Genomic DNA, 21,267 nt, shown 5'->3' with positions numbered 1-21,267 from the left:
AATTTAACAGATTACATGCAGCTTCCACAATTCTTCATACTTCTTCTTCTGTATATGCAGTCGGTCTCCCAAAGACCTGTAAAGACAATTTAATGTGAAATTGGTGGAGTTGCCCTTTAAAGTGTATATCATTTGCTGGTGCTGCAAAAACTGAAAATAAGTGTTTTTTTGTCATCACGGTAACTTTTCCAAAGACGTCAATAAAAATGCTTAAAAATTACATGCACACAATCTCTATTAGTTTCACAGTAAACATTAGGAAGGTAGTGCAGCTTTTTCAAAAACGACCTTTAAATGACTGCTGCCCCATTTTAAAGAGATCATCCTGCCTGTGACTTGTGGGCGATTGACCAATCAGAGAGGGTTTCAATTAGCGACCCTCGGTCACACCTGGTGGACCTACAGGTGACCTGCTGCCGGCTGCAAACACCAAAACATACTCAGGTCCTCACTCAGTTGTTGTGTGGTGCATCGAAATAAAAAATCAAATGGAGTCGACACCAAAAGCTGGTGAGGTGTTTCCTACACCTCCGCCGTACTTCCTACCAGGTAAAGTCCCCTCTCAAACCTGCTGGGTTCACAGAGCCGGCGTTCACAGGTAAAAGAAACGTGTGTGTGTGTGTGTGTGTGTTTGCTTCTTCAGATGAAGGTCAAACAGAACGAGATGTGAGGCTCCACCATGTTCACTCACCTTTCAGCCCTCTACCACCACCTCCTTCCTTCTCCTTCTCTCCTGGAGTTGGCTGCTCCACCCAAGTTCCATCGCCTCTGTCAGGTACGCGCTCACTGAACGTCTGCCTCCATTTTGAACCTGTCCACCTGAATGTCACGTTTTCTTTGTTCATTGTCTGTTAATTCATGGTGTTGGATTGTTCAAAACTTAGGGAGACTCTTAGTGTTGATGCTGTGAGAGAGGATTGTAACACTGTGATGTCAGATTTTGAAGTAAGCCTTCCTGTTCATCCTCCATGTCCCCTCCCCCAGTGTCTGCTGCCCCTCCACCCACTCCCAGGCTGAAGTTTGTGAGCTATGAATCGCAGCTGTATCGCTCTCCAGCTCTGACATCATGCCCGGCCTGTCAGACTCAGGTCACCACGCAGGTCACCCACAGGGTCGGGGCTTACGCCTGGCTCATGTGTTTTGTGTTTGTGTTATGCGGGTGAGATTCAAATGGCTAAAACTTCAACGTCAATCCTAGTTTTAAAAAAAAAAAAGGCAAATACTGATGTGTCATTTCCGTCTCGCAGGTTGCTGCTTGGATGCTGCCTGATTCCGTTCTTCGTGAAACATTTCAAGGACGCCCATCACTCGTGTCCTCGCTGTCACCGGGTCCTCCACATACACAGGAAGACGTGCTGCAGATGAACACGCACAAGCTCGAAGCACCAACAGATTAATCACCAACTAAACTGTAAACTGACTCTTGCAGTAAAATGTATTACTGTCTCAGAGTTGGTCAGGATAACTAAAGATATATAGATGTTAATGTGTAATATATTTAAGGAGAAGACATGTCGTGTGGAATTTAGAGAATTTTAACTATATTTTAAACGTGTTTTGTAACAAAATCATATCGAATAAATGTTTGTTGTGGCAGTTTCGGTCTCACGGTCTCTGTCTTGTGAAAGAAGAGCACCCAACAGGAACAAATGCAAAGCTTGGATATGAGTAGATTGATTTGTTTATTTGGTTCCAAACTAATAATTGTACATTTAATGACCTGCAGCGGCCATGAAGTGAAGTGAGGGGCATCTCAGGGGGAGAATCTATAGTTTTACACGCATAGTTTCAGATGCAGGCTGAAGGTTTAGTTTCTCTCAAGTCGGCACAAACAGATCGAGAAAAAACTTGTATTACATTCATGGCTCCTTGCAAAGATGCTATAGCTGTGATCTGAAGACTTTCTTAGTTCTACATATTTGAAGTTTGGCACTCTGATTCTTTTTCTTGGTATTTTAAGCTTCATCAGTTGCTTATTTTTCACTGGATTGAGTTGTAATTTGTCTTGAACATACAATAAACCCTGAGGATGATTTGCGTACACGTAAATACTAGTTGAAGAATGTTCACAGTTGTCAAATGAATAACAAGAAATATTGTTTCCCCTGAATGAATAAACATGCAGCCAAATTTGGATTCTGTGCAGTTTTGTTTTTTTTCTTTTTTTTTTGGTCTTTAATAAAAAACATATTTTAATTTTAGATTTTCCCCAAAAGGACTGTTTACATTTTCTTGAAACTCCTTTTTTTTCTTTTTTCTGCATAGGCTGGCTGTGAAATAACACTCAGTGGTTTTATGTCATAGCTCGAAACAAGCTTTAGCCTCCATGATCGATGATGACATGCATCTAGAAATGGCTCCATAGACTGATGCTTTGTCCATCTGCTGATGAAGACCATGAGATGCAGCTGAATGCTGTGGCGAAAAGCTAGTAAGTGGACCTTGTGTGGATTACTTATTTACTTATTGATTAGTCAAAGCACTACGCTGAAGGTCGTGAATGTATTCAGACTTGGTTTCTGCAGATTTTCCCATCGCCACAGATCCCTTTCACTTTCCCTCTGGTCGTTAAGTGAGCCTGTGTGGATTAGGCCTGCGTGTGTGTAGTAAACGTGCCGTCGCTGATGACGGCGCAGGATTAGAAGTGTGGGTCTATTTTAGATCTTTGAGCTGTGGAGTAATGAGCATTTGAGTTGCGGCAAAACCCCGTCATGCCACGCCCTCCTGCTGCTCAGGTATAAGACGCTGTCAGGTCGTCTGCTCTTCTACGTTAGACGAAAACTGGTGGATCCCGGGAACATCGAACGACGCTGCTGACCCCTGCATGGCCAAGGATGCATCAAGGCATCTCCTCGGTCGGTCAGTTTCCGCCTTAGTGTCCTCGTCTTTCTTCTTCCAGCACTTCAAACGCAAAACCGAGCTCCTCTCCTATTTGGTCCTGTGCGTTGCCAAGATGCCGTTCATCCCGCCTGTGTCCATCGCACGCTCTGTATCAGGTCTGACCGGGAAGGAGAGACCCATCAACAACAGTTCGTCCACGACGACTGCGACCAAGACGAAGGCCCAAAGAGACGACAAAGGCAGCTCTGTGAAGGAGCGACTGGCCTTGAACCTCAAGCAGCTGGGGAAGAAAAGCCAACCCAGGAGTCACCTGCCAACTGCCAAAGGAGTGTCGGGGGCCGAGCTGCACGTCAAGAGAAGGGACAGATTGTTGCCCTCATCCCAAACGGACAGCTTCCCCGCCTCCAGCTCGGGCGAGTCTCTGTCTAAGGCAGAGCAGCACAAACATGAGCAGCAGAGCTCTGCGAGAAGCGAACAAGAGGTGAAGACGAGTTCCAGGCATGAGGAGGAGGCCCGCTTCACGCTGACTCTCACACCTGAGGCTGTTCTGCTGCTGCAGCGGAGGAACAGCGAGAGACGTCAGCACTCGGCGTCCAGAAACGCCGGAAGCAGAGGCGGTGTTCCTGGAGGCGCCTCAGAGTCCAGACGCAGGAGGGAAAACGTCTCGAAAAGGCATCAAACAGCAACGCAGAGACACAGCGGTTCAAGCGGCGGCAGAGTCGCTGCTATAAACAGCAGCGAGGCTGAACTCTGTGACTTAAGCTCCATAGTGAAGATCTCACTGCTGAACGAGCAGCACAAGTACGATGATGTGGAGTATGAGGAAGAGGAGGACTTTGGTGTGGATGAGCGCGTGGTGCTGAAGTGCACAGAGTGGCTGCGTGGGCTGGAGAACACACCAGTGACTGTGGGAAACAGCCTGAGGAAGAGCGCGAGCGGCGTGAAAACTTTCTGAGGGGCAAAATAAGAAGTGCTGCTCGACTGAGGCGTCACCTTCCAACCTGAGCGCGAACTGAAGTTGTTTGTTTCTGTGTCGGCTAGCTGCTTGTTTGAGGATGTGCTCGTGTTACTGCTGCTTTGTGTTTCTCTTGTGTTTGTTTCTAGGATCAGTAAGAAAACTGCATTGTTTTACAGCTCAGGTGTTCATCCACTGCCATGATGTTGAACTCTTTATGAGAAGTTTGGCAAGTGCAGCTAAACTTCCGTATGTTGTGTTTGACCTTCTTCTTCTCCAAGTCAGAGGGGAAGTAAAACTTTACGTGGGGTTCATCCCCAAAATAAAAAATACATATTTTTCCTCTCATCTGCAATGCTAGTCATCCATCTAAAGTGTTTTGGTGTTACTGAGATATTGTCCGTGCAGACGTCTGCTTGTCGTGGCTACAGCGAAACAAGATAGTACATTTCCCCCCCCGCGGATTTTATTGTGAGCGATTTTATGAAGGAACTACTTTCTTTCTACCTAGCGACACGCGCCAACCGAATCACTGCGCCGAAGAAAGCGTGCATCTACTCATGGACGAGAGTTTAGCTAACATCACAGCCATAGATTTATATAAAAGGACGAGATTGGGGATGCAAAGATGGCGGAGTCCATTGAGGATTGCTCCCCCGGCGCCAAAAAAAAAGTTTTTTTATCTTCCGTGTTTGCTTCCTGGTTATGCAGCCCAGTAGACTTTGAATCGTGATGACGTAACAGATTTTTTTAATCCCTGTCCTCGGCTTGAGGAAAGTTTTACAAATGAAACATTTAAAAAAAACTGACCATGACAGTTGCATAATTGTTTTCAATTGCGAAATAGCCACAAAAATAGGCTATGTTTTTTTGATTCGGGGGTGAACGCTACCTTTGACAAACTATACTGAGGCAAATGATCACACTTGAAAATTTGTTTTAATCTTGCGCATCACAACTTCTTGTGTTATTGGCAGAACATTTTGAGTTACTTATTTCACTCAAGAGGTAAACTGAAAGAGGTGTCCGGCCAGGGGTGGTTCTAGGGGGGGGGCCAACAGGGGCTATTGCCCCCGTAACTCTGAGTCTGGCCCCCCCTGTGGCGCCCCTCGACAGGGAGTCGGCATCAATAATACAATGAAAGATTTCTTGCATTGATTTTGTACTGAAGGGATAGGTGAAAATAAAGTGTCTAAGCAGTTTACTACCCAATCAAAATTGTTGAAACTGTAAACATTGTTATCCCTTGTTTGAATGAGGGATTAGTCTTTTTTTCCTGGGTTGTATGTGCCCCCTAACAAAAAAGCCGGCCCCAACCTGGCCCCCCTATTAAAAAACTGGTCTAGAACTGCCGCTGTGTCCGGCACAGCGACCTGTGAAACCGCATGTTGATAAGATTTGCTGATCTGTAGTTTCACTATTTTATGAGCGTCCAATGTGTGCAGAGAGGTTAAACTGATTACATGTAATCCACTGAGAGAGCTCCTCGCTGACTGTGCTGCAGGGCGAGGTGAGAGTGCAGGATTAGACGCCGGGCGGGACTCCTGCAGCGGCAGGTCTATACAAACAACAATATGAGTAGCAAGTCAAAAATGACGCTTTATTACAATTCTAAAAATGGTCACTGATAAAATTTACAACAATAATTTGATACTTGTGCTACACATCTTACATCATTCAAAACTGAGCTTCGCGAACACAGTGCGAAGTTTACAGGAGCCGACGCTTAAAGGCAACAAACTTCAGTAAATCATAAGACAAACTCTAAAGCACTAAACTATTAAAATGCCTTCATTGTCTCAGCATAAAAAAAACCTCTGCTTTTTAGCATGAAGCCATGACAACGAAGGCTTTCTAATAGCTTTAATGGTGCCTTGAAGTTTCTCTTGTGATTGTTTTACACCTACGTGTTTCCCTGTCCAAAGAGCACCTCTAACAAACTCAATTTGGGTCCAGGAAGTGCTCCTACACACACAAACTCTAAAAAATGACTAACCTTTGGATGGTGTGTGCGTCTTTAGACTGTCAGCTTTCATTCTAACGATTTAAATATCCAGATTTTGGGGAGGTTTGTGTAAAATGATACACAAAAAACATACTGCAGCTATAAGAGTCTTGAATATTTCACTTGATATAAACATAATAATTCTCCAATAAAAGAAGATATAGTGTACGTGTTACTGTCAGACAGAGTGGCGTCAGATGATTTTCCTTAAGGTGAGTACAATAAAATTGTTGGGGAATCATTTTTGAAAGCTTTTATGTCACCTTTGACTACAGCATGCGATTGAGTTTACACCCAAACTTTATGTTGTATTTCATCAGAACAAAAAAGGTAAATTCTGTCACGGGAAAAAAAAGGGAAACACCACCATACACTGACTATTGTTGTTGTCTCCCTCTCGCTCTAAGTAGCTTTCTGAGGATTTAGACGTTGGCTCGGGCTGCTGCCTTTCGTTCCCTCGTGCACAGACCGAGTGTGCTTTAGCGGCAGCTTATCCGCCTGGGAGTCAAATGTTACAACACGTGTGTGTGTGTGTGTGTTTGTTTATGTGTGAGAGCGTGACAGAGAGAGACATTCCACGTGTTCAGCAACTATTTTGATGCTAGATAACAATTCAAGTAAACACATCAGGAAGCACACGTGTAGAATGGAGCAGAACTACTTTGAATTATTATGTTTGTTTTGTTTTTCTTCTCCACAAATGACGCGTTTCATTCGAGGCTCGTTAAATAAATAAGATGAAGACACATGAACAGATGGCCCCGGCATCATTTCCAGCGGTTGATTCGTCGCAGCTGTATGTAGGCCAGGATCATGCAGACCAATACGATTCCCAGCAGAGCCACCTGGTTCTGCCAGAAGCCCCACGTGGAGTAGTCGATGTGCTGGGATTCCAGGAACACCTCCCCTGGGATACTGCAGCACAGACAAGAGAGGCTCAGTGTGTGTGTGTGTGTGTGTGTGTGTGTGTGTGTGTGTGTGTGTGTGTGTGTGAGGGTCATTGGGTTGAAGGAGTGGCTCCGTTATCACACTCACACAGTGTTGTTGCTGTAGAAGAACTGTCCCGTCAACTCGTTGATGTATGCAGCCTGAGAGAGAGAGACAAAGAGACGGGGCTGAACCATTTCCTCGCTACAGATAAAGACAGATCAAATTCAACCCCGGCGATCTCGTTCCCACGGCCGCGCCCTTCCGCTTTAATATCTTACGTTCAATCCATATCTGAAGATGCTGATCCACTTCAGCCAGGAGAGCCAGCTCAGCATGCCATTGAGATCAACGAGAAAACCACCAAAGACCTGAAAATGGGAGGAAGAAAGGGAACGGTACAGCCCTGGAAATATATAGTAGAGCCACAAGAGTATATGCAGTATTATGATCTCGGCCACGTGTGTTCTGCGAGTGTCTCGGCGTCTCACCATCATGAAGACGAAGGGCAGGGCGATGAGGATGTTGGCCATGGCAAATGAAGACACACTCGCTGAGACGAGGAAGGCCAGGCCGACTCCGGCCAGGCTGACCAGAGACATGGTCAGGGCGAAACACAGGAACGCTGTGAAGGCCGGCTTCAACCCTGAAAGAGTGGCGGATATGAAAACAAGAAAGACAGAAACCTCATGAAACAAGAAAGAGCATCTTAATATAAATTTGGAGTTCGCTTTTACAAGGTGGAGTCAGACACGGCAGCAGGACTGATATGACTGGAATTAAGAAGCTCCCAGCCGTCAAGATTTTATTTATCAAAAAAAGCCAAGCCTATGCCGAAGAATTGACCCCTCTTAAGTCCCGCCCACAATCGTTCTGTGCTCCAATAGCAGTTGAGGAAGCTTGGTACCCAGATAAACTTCCGTAAACGTCCCAGTTTCCTGTAAAATCTATCTATCTATCTATCTATCTATCTATCTATCTATCTATCTATCTATCTATTAAACACCATCGCCATGTTCCTCACTGTCAAGCTTGTCCAACCCTGGCAACAGTAACTAAGGGGGGCATGATTATGATGATTATGGACTGTTCCATGACAAAAGGCACTCTCTGGATTTGGTCAGGTGAAATAGTCGCTTTAACAACATGAACAGACCGGCAACTTCTTCCTCTCTCCACTAGGCAACCGCCTGCATTAAGGCCGTCTTTGCATTACAGAAAACTGGTTGTGTTCTTGTGTTACGTCCAGCAATGCGTGAGAATTACCCATCATGTAGTAGGCGATGGCTGAAAATAGAAAGATGGGGATGATGCGGTTGGGGACGAGGTCACCAAAGATCTTCGACAAGAAGTAGACGGATGTTCGGTAATAGCCACTCGAGTTCTCGTGACTGCAACAGACATGAAAAAATAAAATACTGTTAAGACACACATGAATACAAACAGTCACGTTTGAGCCACTGTTGTATTAAAGTATCAAGCTTATAATCCTCAATATGTTCTATTTGTCAACAAAACTGCATGGAAAAATAACACCAATTTATTGATTGTTTGAACAAGTATCATCTATTTAGCCAAGACCTGATTACTCCTGTGTGTGAGGTTGTTCACATGAACGCCGTCTCGTGTGTGTTTTTATACTCACTAAAGCATCAAATATGTATTATTCCGCAGCTAAAAATAGTCCCAAACAAATGCACTATTCACTCCAGAGTAATGTTTTCTGAGTATTCAGCTGTTTCAGGAAATCATGTTTCCTTTCTTAGTAAAAAACAAATATTATATGACCTATTTTATAGATTCATTAAAGCTTCTGTAGAATCAATTAGACAGATTGTACCGAAAGTGTTGAGACAGCCTTGAGAAATGCGTCGTTGGTTTTGGTCTTTTTGCAGGATTTTATAAAAACACAGGATGACACCAGCCTTACTGGTTAAGTCACATTAAAAAAAAGGAAATGTGATGACATACGTTTTCATAGTCATGCACTCCCTGCGTACATGTGCACTTTAACACGCACTGACAAGCTGTTATCTTTCACTCACATGAAGATCGCCCTCTCGTTGATAAAGAGCTCGACGGCGGAGAGATTCCCAAACACCATGTTGATGATAAGGAAGAAGAACGCCCCGCTCCTGCCGCACAGAGAGAGAGAGAGAGGGGAGAGGGGGAGAGGGAGAGAGGGAGAGAGGGAGAGAGAGGGGGAGAGAGTCAGGCAAAAAAATGTCACCCTGACCTGAGTTTTGTCCCTAGTATGATGACATCATCACAGTTGTTTCAACGTCTTAACATCCCGTCTTCTCGTCTCACTCATTTACTGTAAATCTAACTGAATTCAACCATCATCACCTGACCTCTTTTAAAATAGTAAATCTTGTGTTTGACCTTTTTTTCCACTCTTAACCTGAAAGCCGAACCCGTCATTATTCCCGCAGCCCATTCAGAAATGTCTCACCACATGCAATAATGTAATATGAAAACCTTGAAACTGATAACTCCTTTATTCATTACGTGATACTGTCGTAATATGGCCTTGAGGAAGGATGACGCGTTTACAGTAGGTACACTGAGGAGACGGTACCTGTTCTGTAAGCCCTCCGTCAGCGTGAGAGGCATCTGGTAATAAATGAGTCCCACCAGAATGGCGAAAAAGACGTTGAGAGCCAACTGGGCATAAGAGGTCTGAGGGTTCCTGAGTGTGTTCCGCACCGTCCTGCCACACACCACACGCATCTGTCTCACACACACACAGACAGACACACACACACACAGACAGACACACACACACACACAGACAGACACACACACACACACACACACACACACACACAGACAGACACACACACACACACACACACACACACACAGACAGACACACAGACAGACAGAGGGAAATATTCTTTATAGGCATGATGACAGATAAGAACAGGGTTCATGCAGCGGGCAGCCAAGTACACTGGGTTTATAGCTGGCTGGCACCACAGCTGGCTGTGACAACATCATAAACTCACCTTAGTTTAAGACTTAGCGTTTAATTTCAAATAAGAGATCATTTATTTTATTATAAGAGACCACTTTTTGAATGATGGGGTTGGCTGACCTGGTAGAGGAAAGATGTGGCGTACTCTGCCGGCTTGTTTTGGCCTTCAGCCCCTTCAGCAATGCTTTTGTCCACATGGTCCAGCTCTTCCAGCACCTTTTTGTGCAGATGGGACTGGCAGTACGTGGTCGCCAACGTGTTTTTACCATCTACTGTGGAAAAGACGCAGATGCCGTTATATATCACCTTTTAGGAAATAAGAACTGTACAATAAACTTGTTCTAACAGTCTGTAACTCTTGAGATAAAAAGTCTGGCAAAAATGAAAAAGTTTGACATGTTGAGAAAACGAAATGCAGATTAAATGACTCCCTGTTAGTATTGTCATTAGTAACTATCCCCAGGGAACATACACAACAATCCTCCCTCCAGGTGTTAGCTAAGCTAAGCTAATAGCCTGCCCACTCTACCTTCATTTCTCATTGGACGGACGTGAGATCAACACTTTACATTAAGCTCCTTGTAATGAGAGTTAGTTATGAGGTTGTAAGGCCTTAATAAAGTACTGCATCTTAATAAAGGATCCAAAAAGCAATGTAAAGGTTTTAAGGTCCAGTGTGGGTGATTTGGGAGATTGAGCTGAACAACACTTGTCTCCTGACAGATTGGTAAAAACATTGAAATTGGGAACGCCCCTCCCTAGATCCAGTGACTAGTTTGTCTGTTCAGGGCCTCCGTAGAAACATGGACCTCTGTGGAAGACGACACGCTTCCTCTGCAGATGTATAAACTCATTCTAAGGAAAACAAATCACCTAAAACCGTGCTTGGTGTCCTGTACTCTAAACTCCTGTGTGGGCGTACCTGCAGCGGGAGCTTCTGATGTGGATTTGGCCTCTCCGTTAGTGATGTCCATAAAGAAATCAGCAGGATTGTCGAAGGGCTCAATTTGGTAGCCTGTGTAATAACAGACACGAACAAATGCAAAGAAATCCAAACAACAAAGGGCCTCCATGAAGGTAAAGTTATTAATAGTAGCTAGTATAATATCATACATGCATATCAAACTATAGAACAGCAGCTACATTAAGGTAAATGTCTGTCATGCATCAGGACTTATTCTCAATAAGGATTCATCATTTTATATTATAACACATTCCTGGTCAAAGGCCAAAACTTTTTATAGGAAACACACACACACATACCGAGGTTTGTGAAGTACTCCAGTGCATGCTGTGCCCCTCCTGCGTACACCATCTCCCCTTTGTGCATCAGGGTCAGATGGTCAAACTGCCTGAAGATGGAGTAGCGTGGCTGGTGGATGGAGAAGATCACAGTCTTACCTCTCCTGGACAGACTGGGCGCACAGAGGCACGTTGGTTAACATCCACATTGTTCCAGAAAAAAACACAAAGACAGCAGTAGATGGTGAAGATGCTGCTGATTTATGGGGCATTAATAATGGCTGCTCTGAGCTAAGCTAATGTTAATTAAAACTGACAGCGAACAGTGCTTTGCCCACAGTTTGAACCCTCCGTCTTCAGCGGCGTTGTACGCTTCAGTTGCCATTTGCATCTTGTGTTGTGTGAATACGTGTTCCCCTGATGTGAGATTAATCAGTAACCGTGTTTTTACTTGTGCAGCAGATTGACGATGCAGTTCGCCGTGTTCGAATCCAGACCGGTGGTGGGTTCGTCCAGAAACAGCAGAGACGGAGAGGTGATGAGCTCCATCCCGATGCTGCACCTCTTCCTCTCCCCTCCGGACACGCCTCGCAGAAACTCCGTCCCTATCTGCACACATGAATACACAAAAAACACTGCCGCTCAGCTGACAGCGAGGGTGAAAACTAACTAAGGAACATGTTTTGGGCCTACTTTAAAGGCTATGTTCACCCAAAAGTGGAAATTCAGTCACTTTTTAGTGGCCGCCGTGAGGAAGGATGAGTCGTGGGAGGTTTGGTTGTTTGCAATCTTCAACACTAGACATCAGATGCTGCTGTAACGTCAGCGATATGCAGCCGGTGTTTGACCAACGTACCTTAGTGTCTGCACAGTCGGTAAGGCCCAGGTCCTGTATGATGGTATTGACTCTGCTGTTTTTATCTTCCGAGGAGTGATGCTTGGGGTTGAGACGCAGGTTGGCACTGAACAGAAGATTCTCCCTCACAGACAGAGTGCCCATCAGGATATCGTCCTGGAAGCACACGGGGGAGTCTCTTAGGCGCAGGGAGTATAATACTGTCAAAGGATGTGTGCGCATGTTTGCATTCGTGTACCTGAACCACGTAGGCAGAGGTGAGTCTGAGCTCGGACGTGACGACTCTGCCATCAACCAGGACTTTTCCATGCTGCAGTCCAGCGGGGTCTTTTCTGCCAGCGATGACGTCCAGGAGGCTGGCAGGAAGAGAAATAACATGAACAATACTGACGGGCGTGTGAGACCGTGCCTCTGTGTTTGCATGGACATGGTCAAGTTCCTTACGATGTTTTACCGCTCCCAGTGGCGCCCATGATGGCGTTCATCCCAGGTCTCATGATGCCGCTGCAACAACCAATCAGAACAGTGAAGTCAGTCTAGGCAAGGCAAGGCAAGTTTATTTGTATAGCACAATTCAGACACAAGGCAACTCAAAGTGCTTTACAGGCACACACAAATGACATTAAAAGACATAAAAATTTCATTTAAAAAACATTAAAAATAGCATTTTAAAACAAGTAAAAACATTAAGAAACAAACATCAAAACAAGAAGACTGAAATAGAAAAGCTTTGAAAGAAACAAGACTGTAGAATAAAAGTCACAATGCAGTTCAAAGACTTGAATTGCTTCAGTTAAAAGCAGTAGCAAAGAGAAATGCTTTAAGTCTTGATTTAAAAGAGGTGAGTGTTGGAGCAGACCTACAATTTTAGGGGAGTTTGTTCCAAATATGTGGCACACAGTAACTGAAACCTGCTTCTCCATGTTTACTTCTGACTCTGGGGACTGAAAGCAGACCGGTACCTGACGATCTCAGGGGTCTGGATGGTTCGTAACGTGGCAGCAGATCAGAAATGTATTTTGGCCCGAAACCATTCAATGCTTTATAAACCAACAACAGGATTTTGAAATCTATTCTTTGATAGACAGGAAGCCAGTGTAAAGATCTAAGAACTGGAGTGATGTGATCTACTTTTTTTTTTAGTTCCTCTAGTTCCGGAGGACACCGTAAATGCACACTACAGTAGAGTTAGACGTTTCTGCTGCTAGGACTCTCTCAATCAAACCAATAAAAGCAAAAGGCGTAGTTAACTGATGTTGTGAAATAAGATAAGATAAGATAAGATAATTCTTTATCCCCACAATGTGGAAATGTGCGTGAATTGTTGTGTTCACTGTTAAACAGCCACCATTTCTGATGAAAAAAACTACCTGATGTGAGTCAGAAAGAAATGTTTACAGGCGAGTTGATACTAAAGTTTTATTTCCATTATGTTGGGGTCATTCGGCAACTTCCTTCGGTGACTTGGCATCATCTGATATCTAAGCGGACGTTTTAGCAACAGGCGACCAAATAAAAACTTGACTAAAGTTGTGGATTTTTCTCTGCATAACTCAACAAAATATACAAAAATAAGAATTCAATTTTAGACATTTTAATATGGAAACATTACATATTATATCTTTTAAGTAATAAAACACTCAACACACAACAAGTTATGTCCATGGCGTGCTGGAGCGTTAAAGCCTAAAGATAAACCTTTAAAATGTGAGCTGCAACATTCTCATGTCTACGTTCTAAAGTTATACACTCATAAAATCATCGCAGGTTATATTTGAACATTGACAGAATTGAATCAAAACTGAAGAAGACACTTGTAGCGAAAGATAATTCATTATTGAACCTCATTCCCAGGTCATCAATACTGACTCTTTGGGTTTCATGATGCGATGCCGGCCATTTCAAAGCGTCAGTCACCAATCTCTCTCTAGAACTGTCTACTTCAACTTTAATGAATTGATTTTTTGTCTAATATTTCAGTAATATTTCTACTCAAGCATTACCATAGTGTGCATGTATGATAATCCAGGTTTAGATAATAATTCATGACTCATTATCTCTGGAAAACAAATGTCTTGAGGACCTAATTTCACCTAAAATGTCCTAATTTCTATATTTTGACTATAACTGTACAACACGAAGTACCGCTGCATGGAAAAAAGTAGCGCTGAAATGGAATTTGACATGTTTTATTAAAAATTCGGTGTGTTCTGAGTGTCATGCATACTTTGATTACTTGACTTATCCCGAAAGCTCAGATAACGCTGTGATGGAAAAACTGCTATTTATACTGCAAATGCTTTCCCTCTGGCTCAGGATGGGGTTGCTTGTTGTCTTTTTTCCAGGTATTCTGTTTACTTCTCGGCTTCTCATTGAAACAAAAAACACAACTAAATTGAGTTTAACCCTTTAAAGTGAAAACTACTTGCACATGTCTGAAAAAATGGGCCCCAAGTGTAACAACAGGTGATCTAATAACTTTTAATATTTGTATAAAAACAGAGAACAGCCGTGAAGAAGCACCAGGAGCGTCACATCCTACAGGTGGTTTTATCAGGCTGTCAGACAGCGACAACCCGATAGTAATGCTGTTAACTAGATATAATGGTATGGATGAATATCATATCCTACCTCACATCTTTGAGGATGTACTTTTCGGGACCTCTCTTGCAGCAGAGCCTCCTCTCCTGAACGCTATAGCGCAATTTGCTGAAGGTGACAGTCGGCCCTCGCTCCTGGAAATACTCCTCGACGTCACGACCAACCTGCTCCGTCTTAGACATCTTCAGAGGGAGCAGAGTTACCAGCGAGAGGATAGAAGTTAAGTCAGAGAGTGAAGAGAGAAGAGACACACAGGTACAATCTGACAAAGGGACGCGTGCAATCTGACAGGGAGAGACAGGTGAGTGACTGTTTAATCAGCGATCATACCATCTGTAATTACCTCACATGATCTTTGGACTCCTTCATGCTTAGCTGTAAAACAGTGTTTGTTCTTGAAGATAGTGTGACATTGACCTTCTACCCACAAAGTATCAACTGCAGCAGTTAACTGCATCCAAGGAGCAACACGAGCTATGTGATAATACTGCATGATGACATATGATAATGTTTATACAGAGCAGGTGTGATCCATCCATTCTTTCACTATCAATACCTGTCGGTCTGTAGTCGGGGTCATTGGGGAAGCCGGAGTAAAAGGCAGGGGATTGTCCTTTTGTGGTAGACCCAGATGAATCCAGGGAAATCCACCTCATGATGGACTACTTGACGATTTTAGAACCTGGCTGAAGAGATTTGCTTCCATTCGAGGCCACAGGTGAGGTCTGATGATAATATTCAAGACCTGTGGAGTGTCTCAAGTTTGAAACAGCAAGTGGCCTTTAAAAAAAACTATTGTCACACATTTCAAAGCACATATGTTGTAGGATTCTTATCATTTTTCACCGGTTCTATTCTTTCATTTATTTCTGTTTTTACATTGCTGTCTTTTTTTCTGTGATTTTGCCTGTTTGGTCGCAGTTATATCTTTAACTTGAATTGACTCATATTGACTTTTCGTAGTTTTACATCACTGTTGTGCCGTCTTGTTCAAGCTCACCTTAGACTTCCTTGTGTTTGGAGGTCTGTAAGATTGTCTTCCTGCTTTTTACTTGTTCGTCAAATCACTTTTTTGAACTCTTTTTTTAAAAAGATGCCATATCAATAAAGTTTATTATTATTCATTATATCAAAACATAAAAAATATTTGACAGAATAATAAAATTCACTTTTTTTCTTGCAAATTAAAGGATTATTTGATAAGCAATAAAACTGTCTACAGCCTTATTTCAACTGATGGGACCAGTCATTTATGCACATTTACTAATAGTTTACAAGCTATATTCTGGACTGTGGCCTTTACATGGACATTTACCCCCGTTGGCATTTACAATTTCTACCTCTGTATTTTAACTTAACTTTTTGTTGTTCTATTGTCCTTATTTTTGTTCTAAAAATTATCTTATATTATCTGCACATTCTTGTTATTTCATATCCATTTCTAACATTAAGCAGAGTTTGCACTGATTATATCCCTGCACTGTCTTCTTCACATTCTTTTTATATTTCTGTGAGTGATCAGTTTTTTTCATGTGGGTGAAATATGCGTGTATGTATAAGCTACTGGATGTCTAAAATTTCTCTCGGGATGAATAAAGTATCTATCTATCTATCTATCTATCTATCTATCTATCTACAGTGTTAAAGCTGCTAACTCGTATATCTTTATATCGTTTTTCTGTATATATGTGTATAATTTTTACCATATTTTTACCATTTTTACCATCTATTTGTACTGACCTGAGGAGAAAGCCACTCACAGTTTAATTATAAATGTGTTTAGTGACAATAAAGGATAATACAATAATCTATTCTATTATGAAGGCTATGGCAGCTAACTTTGGAAAACTATAGGACTAGAAGAACTCTGCACAGACAGCCTGCAGAGTGACGCTGGGTCTTGACACCATGTTGTAGTGGTTCGTGTGTCCGAGGCGCGGCTGCCCCCTGCTGGGCAGAATGCGGTCGAGCCTCCTGGGCGGGATCAACGTTGTTATTCTCTGACCTTTTTCTCGTTTTGCCGTCGTCCAATCAGGCTTCGTGTTCAGCACCGAGAACCGCCTAGAAAGTCGTCGCAGCCAACCGCCTTTCAGCATATCGAAAAAATGGGAGTGGCCAGTTCCAGAAATTCCAAGGTGTTGTCATCGCGTTCTTTAGTTTGGTGTGCTTTACACTGGGCGTGTGGGCGGAATTCAAAATGTTCACAATGCGGCTCTAACGGGAATGGTGTTTTTTCCTTTTCTATAGAGTGTTAGGGTCGTGGAACGTATTTCTCGTATAGAATACAGGAGAAAGGCAGCGAAGTACCTCGGGAAACCAAACAATCCGGCATTTCACACGAAGTCTAGCTTAAAAGCTAATAGCTAACGCCTAAGGTTAGCTATGGAGGAGAGGAAGGAGGAGAGAGAAGCGGAGATCCAGGAGCACGGCCCCGAACACTGGTTCTCCAAGTGGGAACGGCAGTGCTTAGCAGAGGCCGAACAGCGTGATCCAACCGAGGAGGAGACGGAACAAAGTCAACAGCAACTGTGGCACCTCTTTCAGAACTCCGCTACCGCGGTAGCACAGCTCTACAAAGGTTCGTACTAACGACACCGAAGTTGAAGTCAAGCTAGCTAGCTGTCCTAGCCGATGCTAACGAAAGCTAATCCTGCTAGCTAACGTTATCACTGGGCGGAGAGAGACACAAAGGGCACTGGCTAGGTTAGCTTGGCTAGGTTAGCCAGTCGCAGCTTTGCCTTCACAGCGTAATTAGCGGTGTGTGTGTTTCAACGGTCGTGTAGGAAGACACCAAAATGTGTATTTTTTTCAAATCGTGCATCAAATCGGGGATTCCGTGGATCTCTTCTCGATATCGTGACCCTGTTTTGTAGCTAGCTGACGACGAAAGCTAACGTGAAGCTGCTGACAACGCTAGCGGCAGCTAACAGCCGGTCACAGTGTCAGTATGTGGGACAACAGAGCTGAATCTGGCCCAGTGGCCTGAGTTGTCAGAGGTCCTTCGGGGCTAAACGGATTGATCAGTGGCCGAGCCAACTGGCCCACAAAGCTCCGGCTGACCCGGTGGCGTGTGTTTCTTTCACTCTTTCCAGCACATTTATTCTCCCTGTTTGCACACAACATGGCTCGCACTAAAAAATGTTTTTGTCCACCGTTAACAGTTACCTAGCTCGTCAAAATGGCGATACACAGGGAGGAGTTTGCCGACTGAAAACAACTCGTTTGTTGACGGTCATACGCGGTGATACTTAAACGTCGCAGTGGTGGTTTGGCTTTTAATAAGTAACCTTACATTTGTTTTATTCCTACACACAAACAGAGGGGGCTTCTCATGTTGACTGCATTGTTGTAATTGTCCATGACAAAATGGCGAAAGGATTAAAAAAAAAAAAGTATAGAAGTGAAATCTTCGCCTGTCAGCATTTGCTATTAGCACACACCCAAACTGGAAATAAGCCTGGGCCCCGTTTTAATAAGTCTTTGTTTTAAATAGTGGCATCATGGTTGATTAATGTGATCAGTACGTCATTTAAGGGGAGGAACACTTTGTTTAAGTTGGCTTTGTTCGTTTTGCCAGACAGACCGTGTTTCATATTAAAGCTGTACTAATTTTGCAACTACTTTTCAAGCACAGTCATTATTTCTCCCTTAGCTGAGAAATCCTGCACCCAGGCTCCCTCCACTGTGTGTTCAGACTGTACCAACAGCTGCATCCTCATAAAGTAAAATTCAACACCAGTCGAGGAGGCCATATGGACAGGAAACCATATGGCCAGCCTCTGTAGATTAGATGTAAGGATTTGCGGTATAATCAAATGTGTGTGAGGATGATTGGTGGTGGAGCGCTGGTGAGGCACTGAGCTTTTCTACTTGTACTTTTATGTTATCAAACAGACGCGTTAGCTGGACTTAACCGATTCTTTGTTTAAGCTGCTTTTTCCCCCCTCACATCTCTCTTCTGTCGCGTTACTGTACTCACACAGACCACTTCAATTATATTTGATGCTGTGTGGCTGTGAAAGGAGTTTGAAAGTGATTGCCTCTAATAACACCACCCGCCAGTTATTTTTGTCTACGCACGAAAGCCCATTTCCAACTTTTGTGAAGAAATACGAGCCTCTGAAGGGGAGTGCGGGATTTCGCAGCAACAATGACATTGTGAAGTTATCATCACAACCCGACTAACTTCTTGAATTTAATTTTTCAGATCGAGTATGTCAGCAGCAGGGCCTTTCTCTCTGGGTGCCCTTCCAGAATGCTGCCACAGCTGTAACTAACCTGTACAAAGGCAAGTATTACGTCTCCTTGAGTATTGCTCATCTTGTAACTGACTCTCCGTTTAGACTTTGTTTTGTATGTCTGTTTGTAAATGAGGTTGTTGCAGATGAACTTTGGTTTCTAAAAAGAAAACATTTGTCCTTTTTTGTTTTCAGAGAGTATGGAGGCTCACCAACGGAGCTATGACCTGGGCATCCACTTGGGTTACCAGCGTAGGAATAAGGATGTGATTGCATGGGTTAAGAAACGCAGAAGAACCATCAGGCGCGAGGACCTCATCAGCTTCCTGTGTGGCAAAGTACCACCTCCACGGACAGCTCGTGCCCCACCCAGAGTCGCCATGGTGTCCGCAAGCCGGCCACCAGCCCCAGAGACCGGCAGCTCAGTGGAGACTGACCTGCAGCCTTTCAGGGAGGCCATAGCGCTGCACGGTAGGTCAAAATGGCGTATTCAGCAACAAGGTGTTGCATTGTGTAAGATGCTAGATTTTGTTTGAGTGGACACGTCCTAACATTTTCCTTTTTTCTCTCCAGGCCTTAGTGGTGCCATGGCAAGCATTTCTGTGCGTTCGGGTCCTCCTGGTTCCCCGACTCACCCTGCCCAGTCCCTCAGTCGACGCAGGAATGGTCTTCACGATGTGGACCTCAACACCTTCATCGCGGAGGAGATGGCACTTCACTTGGATTCCACAGCCAATCGTAAACGAGGCCCTGCCCCCTGTAGTGACGTCATCACAGACTCGCCTACTCATAAACGTAACAGGATGCTCTGAACTTTTCCTACGCCACTAATCCCTCCTCTGTCCTCTCCTCGGTGGCCGACTGGACAGCTGATGAGGACTGATGCCTTGGCCAACCATTGAAATCTTCCTCCTTTTCATCTTAGTTGCAATGCTACAAATAAAGGAACTTAACTATTACCAACCTGACACATTTTTTCCCCTTTTTATTTTTCTTTCATCCCCCTCTGTTGTCTCACTTATCCGCTCCAGAGAAGTGTTCTGTTCTTTTTCCAGAAAAATGTTCTTTCCTGTTTAGTTGCCCTCAGTAGATCTGATACCTAAGTGAGCACACGTGACACTTGAAACCCTTATATTGCAGAATGTTGCGTTTAGACATTGTTTATTTGGCCGGGCGCCTTCGTGCTTCACATCCGCTAATCAGACGAATCGGGCTGTTGCTTACTGTTTGCAGTTCTCCTCCCCTCACTGTCGAGCGTACTTTCTCCCCCTCCTCCCTCTGTGGAGTGCTGGCCAAACCAGACTGGACTGAAACCTGCACTCTTCAGGAGTTTGAACCACCTCCCTGCCGTGTGGCTTGACTCAAAACGCTTGTCAGCGTGTGTTTCTCATTCTGCTGCTGCTCTGTGTGTTTGCGTTTCTGACAGCAGAACTGCCACTTACTGTGTTGTACTTGTCTTTGCCTTTGAGAAAGCTGCTACAGTATCTCTGGTTTTTGTGCAACGGTGAGTGATTGAGTGAATGTGTGTGTGTGTGCGTGTGTGTTTGTGGATGTGGATGCAGGGTTCTGGCAAATCTAGCACCCACTTGAACAAGTTATTTTCCTGTTTTACTTCAATTCATCCTTTGTTTTCTTTAGTTGCTCCTTGCAGCCTAAACCAGGGTTTTATCACAAAGCAGGTCTGTCAGTGTCCACAGATGCCACGCGTCGACACTGTGAGTGGCGGTGGGGTAACAAAAGATGGTAAAGCAAGCTGTATTTTCGACAAAGATCTCTTTTCCTAAGTAACCTTACCCTGCGTTATTTGCCATTTTCTAATCACGTTGTAACCCATAGTATTGTCGTGATTACAGTTAATCCAGACACTGTTTCCCTCTCAGCTTCACGACTGGCTGAGTACTGGTTCTTGCATTTTTTTTGCTTAAAAAGCAGTCACAGTGTTTCAGAGCTTGCATTTTACCTAATTAATGTTTACATTTGCCCCATTGACAAGAACATAAAGTGTTGCATCGTCATCTCTTAGTCTCTTGTATTGAAAGAGTTACAACACTTATGATTCCAGCTTTAAACCTTGAAAATGAGAAGGGGGGGGGGGGAGGTGGTCTGTGATCGAGAAGATGGGCTGTGATATTTTATTTTGTTTAGCCAACTCAATGATGGACGTGATGGTTCAGCGAGGCTGCGGGGCTCTTGTTTTGCAAAATTTCACACTGCTTTGTGATACAATCTTGTGTAATGTGTGTAAATAACATGTAGGTGCTGTTATATGTGGTACATATTGTAAAAAGAAGTGCAAATCCATCGGGATGTCCATGTACAATTCTGACATTAAAGAAAATACAAGCGTTTATCCAAGTTCTCTCTGCGTTTTTCCTCCCCGTTGTTTGATGTTTTCTGCACTCGTTTGCTTCGCCTGCTTGACGTGGTCTTATTTCTCAACTCTCAAACGTAATATTTCTATGAACTGCCGCCGGCGAGCTTCAAGAAAGGAAGGATAAAGGGTGCAATGAAGTGGGAAAAAACTGAGACTTTCAGCTATATTATCAATTTCAGAGCTGGCTCGGTTAACATGCTATTAATCATCTCAAGCATGAAGGAGCGAGACGTGCAGTCACTCTGCCA

General features: G+C 43.8%; 4 protein-coding genes across 5 annotated transcripts; 3 read left to right on the top strand and 1 right to left on the bottom strand.

The window, feature by feature from the left end:
* Positions 1-355: 355 nt before the first annotated feature.
* Positions 356-2,134, top strand: LOC115579662 (lipopolysaccharide-induced tumor necrosis factor-alpha factor homolog). Its single transcript, XM_030413242.1, has 4 exons — positions 356-549; positions 644-775; positions 985-1,159; positions 1,248-2,134. The coding sequence occupies exons 1-4, from the start codon at positions 489-491 to the stop codon at positions 1,363-1,365; spliced, it is 486 nt and encodes a 161-aa protein (XP_030269102.1). The 5' UTR covers positions 356-488; the 3' UTR covers positions 1,366-2,134.
* Positions 2,135-2,846: 712 nt separating this feature from the next.
* LOC115589061 (proline-rich protein 18-like) lies at positions 2,847-4,126 on the top strand. Its single transcript, XM_030429747.1, has one exon. The coding sequence runs from the start codon at positions 2,954-2,956 to the stop codon at positions 3,794-3,796; it is 843 nt and encodes a 280-aa protein (XP_030285607.1). The 5' UTR covers positions 2,847-2,953; the 3' UTR covers positions 3,797-4,126.
* Positions 4,127-5,371: 1,245 nt separating this feature from the next.
* Positions 5,372-15,458, bottom strand: abcg2b (ATP-binding cassette, sub-family G (WHITE), member 2b). 2 transcript variants are annotated; one of them, XM_030425187.1, is made up of 16 exons: positions 14,964-15,458; positions 14,438-14,589; positions 12,251-12,310; positions 12,045-12,162; positions 11,807-11,962; positions 11,402-11,559; positions 10,972-11,123; positions 10,631-10,723; positions 9,829-9,977; positions 9,310-9,461; positions 8,774-8,863; positions 7,995-8,119; positions 7,220-7,374; positions 7,010-7,099; positions 6,837-6,889; positions 5,372-6,716 (listed from the first exon to the last, which is right to left on the bottom strand). In XM_030425187.1, exons 1-16 carry the CDS (start codon positions 14,985-14,987, stop codon positions 6,569-6,571), a joined length of 1,875 nt encoding a protein of 624 aa, XP_030281047.1. In that variant the 5' UTR covers positions 14,988-15,458; the 3' UTR covers positions 5,372-6,568. The 2 variants fall into 2 exon arrangements, with proteins under 2 accessions (XP_030281047.1, XP_030281038.1); XM_030425178.1 differs by having other exon boundaries at positions 9,829-9,980; positions 14,964-15,457.
* A 1,082-nt stretch (positions 15,459-16,540) lies between these two features.
* On the top strand, positions 16,541-20,995 carry hapstr1b (HUWE1 associated protein modifying stress responses b). Its single transcript, XM_030425199.1, has 4 exons — positions 16,541-16,985; positions 18,615-18,695; positions 18,841-19,116; positions 19,219-20,995. The coding sequence occupies exons 1-4, from the start codon at positions 16,790-16,792 to the stop codon at positions 19,455-19,457; spliced, it is 792 nt and encodes a 263-aa protein (XP_030281059.1). The 5' UTR covers positions 16,541-16,789; the 3' UTR covers positions 19,458-20,995.
* Positions 20,996-21,267: the final 272 nt, after the last annotated feature.

This window comes from Sparus aurata, chromosome 1 (genome assembly GCF_900880675.1).
Source record: "Sparus aurata chromosome 1, fSpaAur1.1, whole genome shotgun sequence".
Lineage (NCBI taxonomy): Eukaryota > Metazoa > Chordata > Actinopteri > Spariformes > Sparidae > Sparus > Sparus aurata.
This window is presented reverse-complemented; position numbering and strand designations above follow the sequence as displayed.

Bases quoted from the DNA above. Each gene is read 5' to 3' on its own strand.
- LOC115579662 (XM_030413242.1), top strand. From the start codon at position 489: ATGGAGTCGACACCAAAAGCTGGTGAGGTGTTTCCTACACCTCCGCCG. The intron at 550-643 runs GTAAAGTCCCCT...TTGCTTCTTCAG, and splicing joins TCCGCCGTACTTCCTACCAG to ATGAAGGTCAAACAGAACGA. The intron at 776-984 runs GTACGCGCTCAC...CCCCTCCCCCAG, and splicing joins AGTTCCATCGCCTCTGTCAG to TGTCTGCTGCCCCTCCACCC.
- abcg2b (XM_030425178.1), bottom strand. From the start codon at position 14,987: ATGACCCCGACTACAGACCGACAG. The intron at 7,100-7,219 runs GTGAGACGCCGA...TCCCATTTTCAG, and splicing joins TGCCCTTCGTCTTCATGATG to GTCTTTGGTGGTTTTCTCGT. The intron at 6,890-7,009 runs GTAAGATATTAA...TCTCTCTCTCAG, and splicing joins TCTTCAGATATGGATTGAAC to GCTGCATACATCAACGAGTT.
- hapstr1b (XM_030425199.1), top strand. From the start codon at position 16,790: ATGGAGGAGAGGAAGGAGGAGAGAGAAGCGGAGATCCAGGAGCACGGC. The intron at 16,986-18,614 runs GTTCGTACTAAC...TTAATTTTTCAG, and splicing joins GGTAGCACAGCTCTACAAAG to ATCGAGTATGTCAGCAGCAG. The intron at 18,696-18,840 runs GCAAGTATTACG...TTTTGTTTTCAG, and splicing joins TGTAACTAACCTGTACAAAG to AGAGTATGGAGGCTCACCAA.
- LOC115589061 (XM_030429747.1), top strand. From the start codon at position 2,954: ATGCCGTTCATCCCGCCTGTGTCCATCGCACGCTCTGTATCAGGTCTG.